General features: G+C 54.5%; 1 protein-coding gene across 2 annotated transcripts; it reads left to right on the top strand.

Annotated features, from left to right (window-relative positions):
- Positions 1–218: 218 nt before the first annotated feature.
- LOC135287355 (uncharacterized) lies at positions 219–7,114 on the top strand. Of its 2 annotated transcripts, XM_064400710.1 has the most exons (15): positions 219–351; positions 651–725; positions 1,051–1,155; positions 1,536–1,701; positions 2,836–2,933; positions 3,029–3,178; positions 3,347–3,498; positions 3,793–3,937; positions 4,061–4,210; positions 4,354–4,530; positions 5,416–5,571; positions 5,957–6,058; positions 6,319–6,421; positions 6,564–6,623; positions 6,703–7,114. In XM_064400710.1, the coding sequence occupies exons 1-15, from the start codon at positions 319–321 to the stop codon at positions 6,837–6,839; spliced, it is 1,809 nt and encodes a 602-aa protein (XP_064256780.1). In that variant the 5' UTR covers positions 219–318; the 3' UTR covers positions 6,840–7,114. The 2 variants fall into 2 exon arrangements, with proteins under 2 accessions (XP_064256780.1, XP_064256781.1); XM_064400711.1 differs by lacking the exon at positions 4,061–4,210.
- Positions 7,115–14,470: the final 7,356 nt, after the last annotated feature.

The following is a 14,470-nucleotide window of genomic DNA, read 5'->3' as shown; positions in this document are numbered from 1 at the left end:
TGGCACTGGGTGCTGGCAGCTGCCAGGTCCCAGCCCAGCTGTGCTCCACAGGCGCTGCTGAGCGAGGAGCCCCAGAAGCAGATGCGCACAGAGCTGCAGCTGCTTGCCATGCTGGCCATCACCCAACTGAGGTACCTGCTTGTGCCTCTGAGGGATGCTCTGTGTCCACCTGCACAAGACCCTGAGATGCTGCTGCCATCACCAGTATCCAACTGGAACCTCTCTCTCTGCAGCTCTGTGCTGCCCGAGCTGCTGGACAACACACAGCTGATCAGCTCCTGCTTTTGGAGTGTTCTTCTTCTTCCTCCAGAAGAGGAGATGACGGGCCTGGAGGCTTCCCTCTACACTCAGGTAAGTGCTGGGTGAGCTGCAGGAACCCCAGGCCCTCTGGGCTGCTCTTGGCCACCCCATGCTGCCTCATGATCAGAGATCCAAGGCATGGCAGGCTCTTGCTTTGCTTTCCCACCCTCATCCTTCCATCCCCTTCCCAGGGCTCGGCCATGTCCAGCATCACAGGCTAGTGCCTGCAGGACACTGCCTGTCCCTGGATCTCCCAGGCAGTGAGGGCATCCTGCCCTGGGAATTCTGATCAGTCTCCAGGGTGGGAGGGACAGCAGAATCCCTGCCATCACTCTCTGTCTTCCCTGCAGACCGTGGAGGCCATGGACATCCTGCTGAAGGCTGTGGTGCTCAAATCTTGCGAGGTGCCACAGGACATCTTGGAGGTCTGGCCTGTGCAGAGAGTGGGGGTCTGGGCACTGTTCCTTACCCTGGGGGGGTTGCCCACTCCTGGCTGGGTGGTCCTCAGCCCAGCTGTGAGCAGGCAGAGCACACTGCAGGGAGGGTGCTGCCCTGCCCTGGGGCTCAGCTGGAGTACAGGGCCTGCAGAGAGTGGCACCTGCCTGGCCACGAGGTTGGCCCGAGGCTGAGCTCGAGGTGAAAGGAAGCCTTGAAGGATGGTAGGAGTCCAGCCCAGGAGGAGAGAGCCACGCTGATCCCACAGGAGCTGGTGTCTGCTCCCAGGGCTCACCTAAGCCTCTCTGTGCCCAGGTGCTGCTCACCTTCACCAGCTCTGAGAGAGCCGTTGTGCGGGAGAGGGCCTTGCAGAGGATTTGCAGCCTGAGCCATTGGCTGGCCAGCTGTTCCACTCTGGAGGTGAGGAGCAGGCACCTTCAGCCATCTCCCTGTCCCCATGGCCAGTAGAGCTGCAGCTCCGAGGTGCCTTCAAGGCCAGCCTGGGCTCAGGCTCTGAGCTGAAAGGTCTTGGTCCCTCCATTTTCCCTGGGCTTCCCAGCCAGGGGCCGGCTCTGCCCCAGCCTTCTGTCGGATGGGACTGCCCAAGGAGCATGGAGGGAGCTCTCCCTGCTGGGGCTACTGTCCAGTGATTCTCTGAGATGGGGAATGCAGGGCCCTACCAAGCTCTGAGCCACCTCCAGCCTGGGATACACTGTGTGGGTCAGGCTTTTGGCCTCAGCTGCTCTTCTTCAGCCATTCTTCTTCTTCAGCCATTCTGCTCTTCTGCCTGCCTCCCCCAGGCTGGTCAAAATGAGGAAAGAGATGATGCCTGTGCACAGATGCAGATCCCAGTCCTTGGCAAGGTGTTTGGACATCTCATCCTCATGGCATTTGAGGAAGAAAAGACCAACCATGTGGCTCTGGATGCTCTCTACGCCCTCCTCAATTTCATCTGTCATCAGCAACGTAAGAGAAGCTGTGCTGGGCTGCATCCCCCTGCACAGTGACACCCCCTGATCTATCTGCTGGTCTTCCCTGGCATTTTGATGGACCCTTGTGCCTGGTGCAGGTGCCACCATGTCCCCAGCACTGCTATCATCTCTATTCCTTCCCCACATTCTCTGTCCCAAGTTCTTGATGGTCCTGTGCAGCTGAGCTGCTCGTCCACACAGGACTCAGCCCCATTCCGCCCATTCCCCAGGTGCCCTGGAGAGCTTGTGTCCTTCCCTGCCACACGCCAGCCCCACGGGCCCTTCCCCCTGACCAGTACTGCAACCACAGTGCAGCTGGGGGCTGCATGCAGAGCTCCAGGGGCTCGCAGCCTCCTGGGCCAGCAGCACTGGCCGGAGACACTGGAGGAAGGCTGCCCTTTACACCCGTGCACCACCTCCTGCTGCAGCCAACTCCTCCCCAGCAATTCCCAGTTCCCAAACTCTGTCAGGATATGCTGGTTTTCAGCTTTTTTTTTCTTCTGTTGAGATCAAGACTGAAGGTACTTGAGACGATAGTTCATGTTTAGACTCATTTAAGACTTGTGTTTAACTTGTCAATGTTCCAGTCTCACAGGCAGTGACTTCTGTAGTCTTTCATTAACAAGACAAACAATGGCGATCTCTTGTTACAAGGTCTTTTAAGGCTAAAATATCTAATTAAGAAATGACACCTAAATTATTTTCTCTTTCAAGCTAATAACTAATCACTTGAATTCCGCAATGCGGACTTTTCTGTCCACTTACAAAATACTACTCAAACTTATGAAGGAGAAGGAAGAAGGTCAAGAAGAACAACCTGCCTCTGCCCTAAAACTTCTATCTTGCCCTATATATATTTCTGTATTCTAAAGCCTTAAACTCTGAAGTTTTCTAGTCTGTGATATTACACATTTCTAATTAACTATACACCTGTAATCCTAGTGCTATCAATTAATTTTGGAAGTCTTTTTCACGCCTCAGGTTAGATGTAGTGCTCTCCTGGGTGTCAGACTCTGTTAGCACAGAAAGTCTAAAATTCTTAGCATCCAGAAGTCCAGCAAGGATGTGGTTGGCTTGCTGGCACAGCAGCTGTGTCTCACTGATGTGTCCAAGTTTCCCCACTCCTCAGGTGTGACACTGCCAGAGGACAATGCACAGCTCCAAGCCCACTGGGAAGATGGGATCAGCTCCTCACTTCATTCTCCCAATGCCAAGGACTTCATCGAGGTACCGAGAGCTCCCCTTGCTGGGACTCTTGTCCACAGCATTTGTGTAAGCAATGGGGCCCAGAATCAGCAGGGTTCCTTTCCCTCCTGCCACAGGCTGTTGGAAAATACCTGGGACCTTCTGAGAGGACACACATCATCCTCTCAACCATTACGATGTTCCGCTACTCATCTCCCTGCAATCATCAGGTGGCTCTCAGCATGCTGGAGGTGATTGGGAGAGACCCTGACTGGTGGCTGATGGATGTAAGTGGCCTGTGTCTGGATTTCCCTGCCATATTGGCTTCCTGCCTCCCTCCATCCCTCCCAAATCCAGATGTTTTGGGCACCTGGAGCTGCCCTGAGGCAGCAGAGAGGGATGGGAAGGGCAGCTCGGCTCCAGCGGCAGCACCATCCTCACCTGTGTCCCTCCAGGTGCCAAAAATCGTGAGCCACATCTACCACACTGGGTTGGTCATGGACATCCAAGTCCAGCACACCCTCCACTGCCTGCTTCTCTTGGTGGCTGAGAGGAGTCCTGGGCAGGTGGTCACAACACTGCTGCAGATCGCCCCACGAGGAGATAGGTACTGGTGCCAAAAGCCCCTGTGGGGAGAGGGACCCTGAGACCCTCTGGCTGGCAAACCCAAGAACACTGCAGGACCCCACCAAGGAGCCAGGCCCCCCATCCCTCCACGCTTTCCAGCCCTGATGGGGGTCATTCAGGCCTGCAACAGCCAAAGCTGGCTGGGCCTGCCAGAGCTAGCCCAGAGGCAGCACGCTGCTCCTCAGGCATCTCCTGCCTGCCTGGGCAGGATCCCCAGGCAGCCCACATCCTGCAGCGCTGGCCCAGGCCCTGCTGACACTGCTCTGCCTTGCAGGAATGCCCTCAGTTTGTGGGAGGTGATGTTCTCGGTGCCCCAGACGGTAGAGAAGGTCTTGAAGGAGCTTCGTGTCCAACTCCAGGACCTGAAGAATGGCATTTTCCGCACCTTTCCTGAAAACGACTGCCTCTCTTACTTGGCTGTGAGTGAGCAGCAAAAGCTCTGGTGCCCTTGTCCTCGGCTGTGGGGGGAAGCAGAAGCTGTGCCAGAGGAGCCCTGCTGGCTTTGCCAGGGGCAAAGTTGCTCACTGCAGGGTTTCTTTCAGCTGCTGGCCTCCGAAGATGTGCAAGAGGAGGAATTTGCTCCATTGTACAAAACCTGCAGGTTTCTGCTGTATTCAGCCAACAGCACAGACAGAGAGATAACCTCCCTGCTGCTCAGGGCCCTCATCACACTGTCCAACAGAGAGGACAGGGTGAGCAGGGTGCTGTCCGGGGCACACACGGGGAAGCCAGCCTTTCAACCCTGGGCTGGGAGTCAGGACAAGGGCTCACGGCTCCAAACAGCCTCCCTGACTGGCAGGGCCTGCTCACCAAATGGAAACTGTCTTTCCTGCAGGCGAGAAAAATGAAGGTGCTGCTGCCAGACCTGATGAACCTGTTGCGGCAGAACTGCATGTCTCTGGTGATGATGGCCCTGATGGTCCTCCAGAACATGATGAAGTGCTTGAAGAGGACCGAGGCCAGTTTAATTGCTGCGCATGTGGCGAGGGTACTCTGGTACCACTTTGATGAGGTGAAGCCAATGTGAGCCCGAGCCCTGAGAGGGGCACTGGGCTGTGACAGCAGCACTCGGGGCAGGCTCCGCTCCCCTGGGCTCTCCCGGCATGGATTCTGCTTCTCCCCACTCTGCAATCTGGCCCCCGAGCATCGCCCCTCACCTCAGCTGCTGTCACACCCTGCTGGGAAGGATGAAAGTTTGACAAGAAAGTCTCACAGATATGGATGCTTGGCAGAAAGATTTCTGAATGTAGAACTTGAGAATGAAATAGGGATGGAAGCAAGTTTTGATACAGAAGAAAAGAATTGCCCAGCCACTCTTACTGGATAATTAAGAAAGCAAAGGGTATGTTAGTTAGAAGGGGGTTTTTATCACTTAGAGCAAAGGATAAACCCACCTCAAACAAGAATATATTTTTACCAAGCAGAAAGATAGCACAGGCAAACAAGATTGCCAACGTTGCAAGTAGAAAAAAGGTCTCAGAATTTTCCACTGCAAGAAAACTGGAAAACAACTTCTATCTTAAACTGTAACATATTAACTTTCAGCGATTGGAGAATAGTAACACGAATATGGTAATTATAGTAGTTATGCTAAGCTATGGGTAAAAGTTAAGCTATAGATTGGTTCTTCTGTATTAAGATGCTCAGCAAAGAAAAGTATATAATGCATTGGAACCAAAATTAAAGGGTCTTCAGGCTTGCCTACAGCTGGAGCTGACAGCTGTAGGCACAGGCTCTGTCGCCCAGGACCCTGCACTGCTGTAACATCTTGGATACAATAAACTGCATTTTGAAGAGCCTCCTGAAGTCCCACATCTCTCCTTCAGGCTCTTGCTACACCCCTCATTATGGGTGGCAGCTGCTGTTTCCCAAGCTCACCTCTCCTTGTTCCTTCCAGGAGGAAAGCTGGGTGCGGGAGAGCTGCATCAGCTCCTTCAGAGACCTGGTGAGGACAGTGGTGGGGAAGGAGAAGAAGTGGATGAAGAACTTTGTGCACACTGTCTTGGCCCCGCTCATCCTTCACATGAACGACGAGGCCCCCAAAGTGGGCCAGGTACTGATGTCAAGGCTGAGCAGTGACACAGAGAGGGGTGGCTGACACTCCCTGGGGCTCCGGGGCACTGGGCAGCACCCCCCAGCACAGACCCTGGGAAGGGTCCCTGCAGAATCAGTGCAGCAGGGCTGGACAAGCTGGCACGGCCATTCCCAACCCCTGCCCTGCCTACTGCAGCAGGGCTCAGCCCCAGCCCAGCACCACCAAGGTGTGGGATGTGTGCTGTGTGGTCCCCAAAGGTGTTGGAGAGCAGGGATTTGAGCCTCTATCCCTCTACCTAGGGGCCATTCCCAGATGCTTTGGCAGGGGCGTGTCCCAGCTCCCTCAAGGCAGAGGCACCTTTCCCAGGCCCTGGAGCCATGTCCCAGCTTCTGCTGTTCCACAGGCCTCCAGGAATGCTCTCCTTGCCATCGCAGAGCTCCTCAAGTGGAAGGAGATGAAGCATGTGGTGAAGACACAGCAGACCTGGAAGATGGCTGAGTGCTTGGTGAGGATGCACCCCAGGGACTGTGCCAGGCCATGGGCTCTGCAGCTGGGCCTAAGCAAGAGACCCCACAGCCTGGAGCTGCATCCTTGTTCCTGGCTCAAGAACAGGGCTGTTCTCCCGGCTCATCTCCAGGCCCATCTCCCCTTCCTGCACCCAGTGGGAGGGAACAGGGCTCTTGGTGATGGAGGTGCTGGCAGGAGGGGCTGCTCCAGCCACCTGGAGGGTATGTGCCAATGCTTACACCTTTATGGTCTCTCCAGATGAAAAAGGACAGCAGCAGGGCTGAGCAGTACCTTCTTCAGAGCCTGAAGTACCTGAAGGACCCTCAGGAATGCGTGCGAGACTTGACTGTCAGGTTCATTGGTAAGCCCCAGCCCAGGCTCCCACTTTGGGCAGCTCCTGTCTCCCCCAGCCCTTGCCCAGTGCCACATCCAGGCTACTGGTGGGCCCTGGCTGCTGGGAGCATGCTGGGGAACAGCAGGGGCTGACAGAGCTCTGTGCCCAGGGACCATCATGCGGCATGTCAAGGACCAAAGCACGGAGGTGCCTGCTCTGATTGTCAGAGGTGAGTGGGGAGCGAGGGCTGGGAGACTGGGGGGTCTCTGCAAACACAGGAACTCAGCTCGGCTCTGTTTTGGTCACAGAGCTTCAGGCCTTGGAGAAAGATGGCTGTGAATTCATCTGTTGCCTGGCAGCTCAGACCAGCTTGATCCTGAGCAGGCTGAGGGAGCAGCAATCACCAGCAGGGTCCCGATGCTCTCTGTGGTGCTGGCACCGCTGAGCTGGGGGCCTCTTGTGTCCAGAGTGGCACATTCAGGCCAGACTGAGCAGGAACACCCTCCCGCTGATTCACAAGGTGCAGAAAGGACTCCTGACTTCCTGAGGTTCTTCTCAGAGAAGGCTCTGGGTGTGGTTGGATCCAGGCTTGGTCAGCACCTCGTCAACACAGGCATCATTGAACCTGGATATCACTTTGTTCTAAGGATTATGGTTGGCAAACCAACTATATCTGTACATAGTTTATTTGTAAATAAAGTTAGTTTTGTGTTTAAATAATAGCTTGTCAATTTCCTTTTAAGACAAGGTGACCCATCTGGTTCATCAAGGAAAGCCAGTAAAAATTCCCAAAAGACTGGGATTCCAGCAAAGATTTGCAGACTGTCTCTGCCAGGATCCTTCAGGACAAACTGCCCAGCCCCAGCTGGATAAACCTGCCATGTGATGGGTGACAATGGGCACCAGGCTTGAGCACAAAGGGTGACAGTGACTGAGGTGGCATCAGGCTGGCACCTGTCACTAGTGGGGTTCTGCAGGGCTCCATCCTCGGCCCTGTGCTCCCCAACATCTCCAGAAATGGCTTGGACACCGGACTGGGAGGGATCCTGAGCAGCGCACAGCCAGTACAAAATGGGAAGAGCTATTGGCTCCCTGGAAGGCCTGAAGGCCCTTGGAGAGACCTGGACACAGGGGACAAAGGGACAACCACCAACCATGTGGAGACCAACAAACACAGGGGATGGATTCTGCCCCCGGGATGGGGCAATCCAGGATGTACGGTGTCATGGTTTGACCCTGGCACAATGCCAGTGCCCCCATGAAAGGTGTGTTTCCAAAATGATTACTGTGAGATGTGACCAGGAAACAGAACAAACCAGACTCCAACTTGGGAATGGAGGGAAAAGACAACACTTTATTCATCTATAACATAGAAACAAAAGGGAAAAAAAACCAAAACACACACAATCCACAATGGAACCCCTCCAAAACACACCTCCTCCCCCCACCCCTCTAACACTCAATCCCCTCTAACACTCAATTCTCAGTCCAATACTATCCTTCACACAACCTCCCCCCAGTTCATCAGGAGAGAGGAGTCTCCCTCTTGCACCATGGGCCTCCCCAGGAAACACAGTTGGAACCTCCTGTGCTTCCATGTCACACGTGGCAGCCGCCCAAAGAGAATCTGCCGTGGTGACCATCTTCCTTCCATGTCCAGTGCTCTCAGTACTGGCCATGGATCCAAACTGCTTCTTAGGTCCTTTTAAGAATGCCTTGCCCAGTTCCAAGAAGTGGCTGCCTGTCACAATTTGGGACACCTGTCCCCCCCATATTCACTCTCCTGGGGCCTGGGGGTCTCAGGAACAGAGATCCTTCTCCGCTGAAGGCAGAGGGCTCCACCACATGCTCCCCATCAGTCTCTGTTCCCTCTACTTCTTATAACAGCTTTGTCACTTCTGGCTTCTGGCCAACCACCTCTCCCAAAGTGCAGTGTCTACATTACAGGAAGAAATTGGTTCCGTCCTGTGGCCATGTAAGAGGGAAGTCCAGCCAAAAGACCACTGCAATCATCTCCTCCATCTAGGGTGCTTTTCATCTGCTGACATTTCTTCACTCACTCAAACCTTCTTTTCACCTGCACATCCTCCGTCCCCTCTCAATTCTCAGCTGGGGAGGATCAATGTCTTTTACAGCTTCCATTGTCACAGCACCAAAGAGGTTAAAACCTCTACCACAGTCTGCTGGGGGCACCTTGCCCCCCCTTCTTCTCCTGGCCATGGTGCCAGGCACAAGATATCAAATTTCAAGCCAGCACAGTCTCTATCACTCTCTCCCAGAGTGGGGGCTGCCCAAACATCCCAGGTCTCCTCCACCCCTGCACCTTGCAGGGCTCTGGCCTCCCTTCCCACAAGCCGCATGGCCTCCCCTGCCCCACCCAGACACAGCTGGGCAGGGGAGAGGTCAGATCCACTCACCAACTGGACTCAAAAGAGAAAGCCCCTCTGGGAATCTTCTGCTTTTAACCCCTGTGTGTTCTCAGAGGCGCATCCAGATCCCCAGTGGCCACAACAGGAGCCAGTTTCAAATCTGGCCACTGATTGGTTTGACCACAACTTTTTCAGAAACTCACTTCCTAGTCAAACTACGACAGTGCTACCTCTAACTCTTCATCTTGGTCTCGTGGAGGGAGTGACAACGGGCTTTCTACCTCTCTGTCCCTCTCTCCCGCCGCTTCTTCTTGCACCCACTCCTCCAGGAGCTCGTTCAGCAGAGTTTCCAGGGATGGTGAGTCCTCAGAGTCAGAGCCCAAGTCTGCCAGTAGCTCAGGAGACAACAGCTCTGAGTAGTTGTGTGCCTCTCCTGTGGTGTCTTTGGTCAAACTGCAACCGCTGTGTGACACCAAGGGGTCTGCAGGTGGTTCCACGGTGGCACTTGATGGATCCCTGAGGACGCAGCTGGACGTCATGGGGCTTTCTTCATTGCTTATGGAGGAGGAGATGTCTCCAAAGAGCTCTGCATACATTTTCTCTTCCTCCAGCTTCTCCAGCTCCTCTCTCTTTTTATGCGTAATTTGCAGCAAATCATCAGGCCCCATGCACAGCTGCTTGTGAAGTGCAGTGTGCTTGGCTGGCTGACAAGTTGCCCTTTCCTCACAGGAGCCTCCAGAGAAAGGAGAAGCTGAGAAGCCTGAGCTTTCCCTAGGCTCTCATGTGGGGCAGAGCTTGCCAGGGCCCTCATCCCAGAGGTCTCCAGCCAGGGCAGTAGCTTCTGCCTCTACCTCGTTCTCTTTCAAGAACAGGGCAAGCCACAGACTCTGCAGGTCTCGGTCCCACTCTCCTGCAGCCTGTGCTTCTGGGAGCTCTTCTTCCTCCAGCTCCTTTACAGGAATGTCCCAGAGTTGTGAGTTTCCAGAGACAGAGTTCTGCTCTGCCAGCTGGGCATGGGACGGGAGCTCAGAGCACTTTGCTGCCTTTTCTGTGGAGCCCTTGGTTGAGCTGGAAGCACTGGGCAGCTCCTGGGGCTCTGCATCCATATCTTGGTGGGCACCTGACTGTTTGTGAGTGCAGGTGGACATGATGGACTTGTTTGCTGACAGGTGTGGCCTGAGGCCTCCAAAAAGCTCTTTGTAGATGTTGCTACCATGCCCCTCCTGCACCTCAATGATCCCCTCTTTCACAGAGCGCCCCAGGTGCTTCCAAGCCGGCTGGGCCCCAGTGTGGAGCAGCACACCACGTGCAGGTGTCACGGGTGGCAGGCAATGGCCCTGCCTTGCTGCCGACCCCTGCCAGAGCCCTTCTGTTGTCCTCTCCAAGGAGGGTGTTCCCTGGGCTCTGCCCACAGCCAGAGTGCTCCATGGAGAAGGTGGCACACGCTCTGGCTGCCCCTGGCCATGGGGCCCACAGCACATGCTGTGCCTCTGGCAGAGGATCCAGAGGCTGCTGCTGCAGGTACTGCTGGCAGAGGGGGCAGCTTGACCCTGTCAGTGGATACTCTGGATATTTGAACACTGGGCTGGCCTGGAGGTGCCAGTGTCACCTGAGGGCCATGGAGAGGTGGCAAGTCCAACACGGAAAATCTCTGTGGCCCTGTGACACTGCTGCGGGGCACTGAGCGCCCGCCCTCCTGGCTGCCCCTGCGTGTGCAGGACCTGGTGGGGCTCCGTGACCACATGGGGAACAGAGTGGGCCTGTCCCCAGGGATGGGTGTGATGGTCGTCCAGGTGACCTGAGGTGCCGCCTGTGGCTGCCTGTGGGTCACCTGTGGGAAGCAGGAGGAGGCACGGGATGGAGGCGGCTGTGTGGGCACGGTGTCCCCCATGTGCTTGCAGGCCCGGCCCAGGCCCCAAGGCAGGTTCTGGCCACAGCAGCCAGGCTGGGCCGGGTTCCCAGCTGGGCTCGCTGCCTCTGGGGCATTGCTGTGCCTGGGACATCCCAGCCCTGTCCCCTCCACAGAGCATGGCCTGGTGCCAGGCCTGGCTGTCCGTGTCCCAGGGCTTCCCCCAGGTCCCACTGCAGGCTGTCCCTCCATCCCTGTCCCTCACCTGTCGCCACTGGTACAGCAGTGGCTGCGCCTCACGGGGCTGGCCGTGGGCATTTGTCTCCTGCTTCTTCAGCATTGTGGGAGCGCTCTGGTGAACACTGGCCACAATCACCCAGGGGAGCTGCTGCCTCCAGAGAAGCTGCTGCCTCCTCAGAGAGCTGCTCTCCTGGGAGTGGTCACTGCAGGGGCTGGCAGCCCCAAGGGTTTCATGACATGAACCCTCACCACAACGGCCTCTGGGCACGATGTCACTGCGGGTCACAAAGGCCTGGTGGGCACAGCTGCCTTTCTCACAGAGGCCTGGAATGATTCCCTGGACACAAAGGCCTTTTTAATGCCTTTGCCCCTCACAACTTTGCCTACTCTTGTTCCTCTCCCAGTGACCTGCAGCTCTCTCTTGTCCCACCTTTGTTCCTCCCATAAACATCTCCAAGGAAGCCATGTGACAAAGTGCCAGAGGGCTTTTCCCACCCAGCCCACCATAGGTCCCAGCCCTCAGCCCTGACCTCCTGTAGAAAAATCATCAGAGAGGGAAAAGTTTCTTTTGAACTGAATCTGGAGGCTGCTGTGAAAGTCTATAGAAAGACTGTTTTTAAAAAAAAAAAAATTAAGAACAAAGGAGGGCCAAGGAAAATGTCCATTCTTTAGTTCATAGGGGAGTGGGGGAGAATGGAAGTGTGCTGAGGAATATGCCAGGGGCATCCTGGAAGTCTCTGTCAGCAATAGTGTGGCCAGCAGGACCAAGGCTCTGACTGTCCCTCTGTGCTGGGCGCTGGTGAGGTCACACCTCATATCCTGTGCCCAGCTTTGAGTCCCTTCACCCTGTGCCTACATTTAATAAACATTACCATCTCATTGGGTGGTAATACAGTTATCTCTTGTGTCTTTGTGATAAATATGTGCCATATTGCAGATTAGAGGTAAGGGGATAATAAATTGATATGTTTTAAGTAACTTAGGAATAAAAAAGAGAATGTATTATCTTTGGAAGGAAGGTCAGGTCTCTCAGGAGGTATTTAAGGGGAATGCTAGAGCATATAGAAAAAAAATCTGGGAGGCCAAAGATCAGTTTGAACTTAAAATGGTGACTTCAGTAAAGGATAATAAAAAATGTTTTTACAAATATATTAATGGTAAAAGGAAGGGTAAGACCAATCCTTGTTCTTTACCGGATGAGGGAGAGAACTTAGTAACTGCAGATGAGGAGAAGGCAGAAGTGCTTAATACCTTCTTTGCCTCAGTCTTTAGTGGGAAGATGACTTGCCTTTAGGAAAACTGCCCTCTTGGGTTGGTCGATGGTATCAGGGAGCAGAAGGGGTCCCCTGTGATCCAGGAGGAGGCAGTCAGAGAATTTCTGAGCTAGCTGGATATTCATAAATCCATGGGACCAGATGGGATCCACCCCAGAGTGATGAGGGAGCAGGCAGATGAGCTTGCCAAGCTGCTCTCCATCATTTACCAGCAGTCCTGGCTCACTGGGGAGGTTCCAGATGACTGGAAGCTGCCCAATGTGACGCCCATTCACAACAAGGGTGGGAAGGAGGATCCTGGTAATTACAGGCCAGTCAGTCTGACCTCAGTACCCAGGAAGAAAATGGAACAGTTTATACTGAGTGTCATCACCCAGCACTTACAGGATGGCCAGGGCATCAGACCCAGCCAGCAGGGGTTTAGGAGGGGTAGGTCGTGTTTGACCCACCTGGTCTCCTTTTATGACCAGGTGACCCTCCTGGTGGATGCAGGACAGGCTGTGGGTGTGTCTATTTGGACTCCAGCAAGGCCTTTGGCACTGTCTCCCCCAGCACATTCCTGGAAAAGCTGCAGCCCAGGGCTGGGACAGGAGCACTCTGTGCTGGGTTCAGAACTGGCTGCATGGCCGGCCCAGAGAGTGCTGGAGAGCGCTGCTGCATCCAGCTGGCAGCCAGGCACCAGTGCTGTCCCTCAGGGCTCTGTGCTGGCGCCAGCTCTGTTCAATATTTTTGTTGACCACATGGATGAGGGGATTGAGTCTTTCATTAGTAAATCTGCAGATGACACTGAGCTGGGAGTGTGTGTCCATCTGGTGGAAGGCAAGAGGGCTCAGTAGGGAGACCTGGAATGGTTGGATGGATGGGCAGAGTCCAATCAGATGAAGTTTAATGACTCAATGTCCCATGTCCTGCATTTTGGTCACAATAACCCCCTGCAATGCCAGAGGCTGGGGATGGTGTGGCTGCACAGTGCCCAGGCAGAAAGGGACCTGGGGGTCCTGCTCGACAGCCGGCTGAACATGAGCCAGCAGTGTGCCCTGGTGGCCACGAAGGCCAATGGCTCCTGGCCTGGATCAGGAATGGTGTGGCCAGCAGCAGCAGGGAGGTCATTCTTCCCCTGCACTTGGCACTGGTGTACTTGGCATTCTTCCCCTGGACTGGCACCGTACTTTGATTGCTGTGTCCAGTTCTGGGCCCCCCAATTTAGGAAGGACATGGAGGGGCTAGAGTGTGTCCAGAGAAGGGCAACAAGGCTGGTGAGGATTTTTGAAGAGAAATCCTGTGAGGAACGACTGAGGGAGCTGAGGTTGTTTATCCAGGAGAAGAGAAGACTCAGAGGCGACCTTATTGCACTCTACAACTTCCTGAAAGGTGGTTGTAAGTCCAGTGGGGTTGGTCTCTTTCTCCAGGCAACAACTGACAGGACCAGAGGACAAAGTCTTAAGCTGCACCAAGGGAAATAGAGGTTGGATGTTAGAAACATTTTCTTTACAGAAAGGGTGATAAATTATTGGATTGGATTGCCTGGGGAGGTGGTAGAGTCATCGTCCCTGGATATGTTTTAAAAAAGACTAGTTGTGGCACTCGTTGCCATGGTTTAGTTGAGGTGCTGTTAGGGCTGGGTTGGATTCAGTGTTCTTGAAGGTCTCTTCCAACCCAGTAATTCTATTATTCTGTCATTCTGTGATTCTGTAACTCCATGATTGCAATGTGTCCCTCCCATCTCAGCCCCTTATGCAATTCTCCCTCTTTGGCTCAGCCTCTGTGTCCCCTCAAGATGCTGGCAGAGCTGTTTGGGGACAGGGCAGGAGCGGGGCAGCCCCAGCGTTCCCCTGTGTGTGACACCCCAGCAGTGACAGCCCCAGCGTTCCCCTGTGTGGGACACCCCAGCAGTGACAGCCCCAGCGTTCCCCTGTGTGTGACACCCCAGCGGTGACAGCCCCAGCGTTCCCTCCCTGCAGACGCTCCAAGGGAAGCGTCCAGAGCCGCGTCCAGTCCATGGAACTGAGCGGCCACTGCCCAGCCCGGCCTGGGCTGATGTGGATTCCTCTGCACACAGCTCGGGGAAGGTCCCCCTGGCCACCTGCACAGTGCCACAGACAAGTGTCAGACACAGCTACAAAGCTCTGCCCAGAGCTGACAGGGGGAGTTCATTAAAAATACCACAAAAACAAAAACCCAAACCAAACCAAACCAAAACAAAAACGAAAAAAACCCAAACAAAACCACACCAAAACTAAAAAAAAAACAACCAAAAAAACACCACCACCCCTACAAAACAGAAAACAAAACCAAAAAACCTAAAATCCCAAAAAACCCCCAAAAAAAACTCAAAAAAAGAAAA

The sequence above is a fragment of the Passer domesticus genome, chromosome 29, assembly GCF_036417665.1.
Source record: "Passer domesticus isolate bPasDom1 chromosome 29, bPasDom1.hap1, whole genome shotgun sequence".
In the NCBI taxonomy this organism is placed as follows: Eukaryota; Metazoa; Chordata; class Aves; order Passeriformes; family Passeridae; genus Passer; species Passer domesticus.
Note: the sequence above shows the minus strand (reverse complement) of the source record. Positions and strands in the feature narration are given on the sequence as shown.

What these genes read in the sequence shown, in the direction of transcription:
- LOC135287355 (XM_064400710.1), top strand. Translation starts at nt 319, where the DNA reads ATGACGGGCCTGGAGGCTTCCCTCTACACTCAG. An exon ending in CTGACTGGTGGCTGATGGAT is followed by an intron (nt 3,179 to 3,346) that starts GTAAGTGGCCTG and finishes GTGTCCCTCCAG; the next exon opens with GTGCCAAAAATCGTGAGCCA. An exon ending in TCTGGTACCACTTTGATGAG is followed by an intron (nt 4,531 to 5,415) that starts GTGAAGCCAATG and finishes TGTTCCTTCCAG; the next exon opens with GAGGAAAGCTGGGTGCGGGA.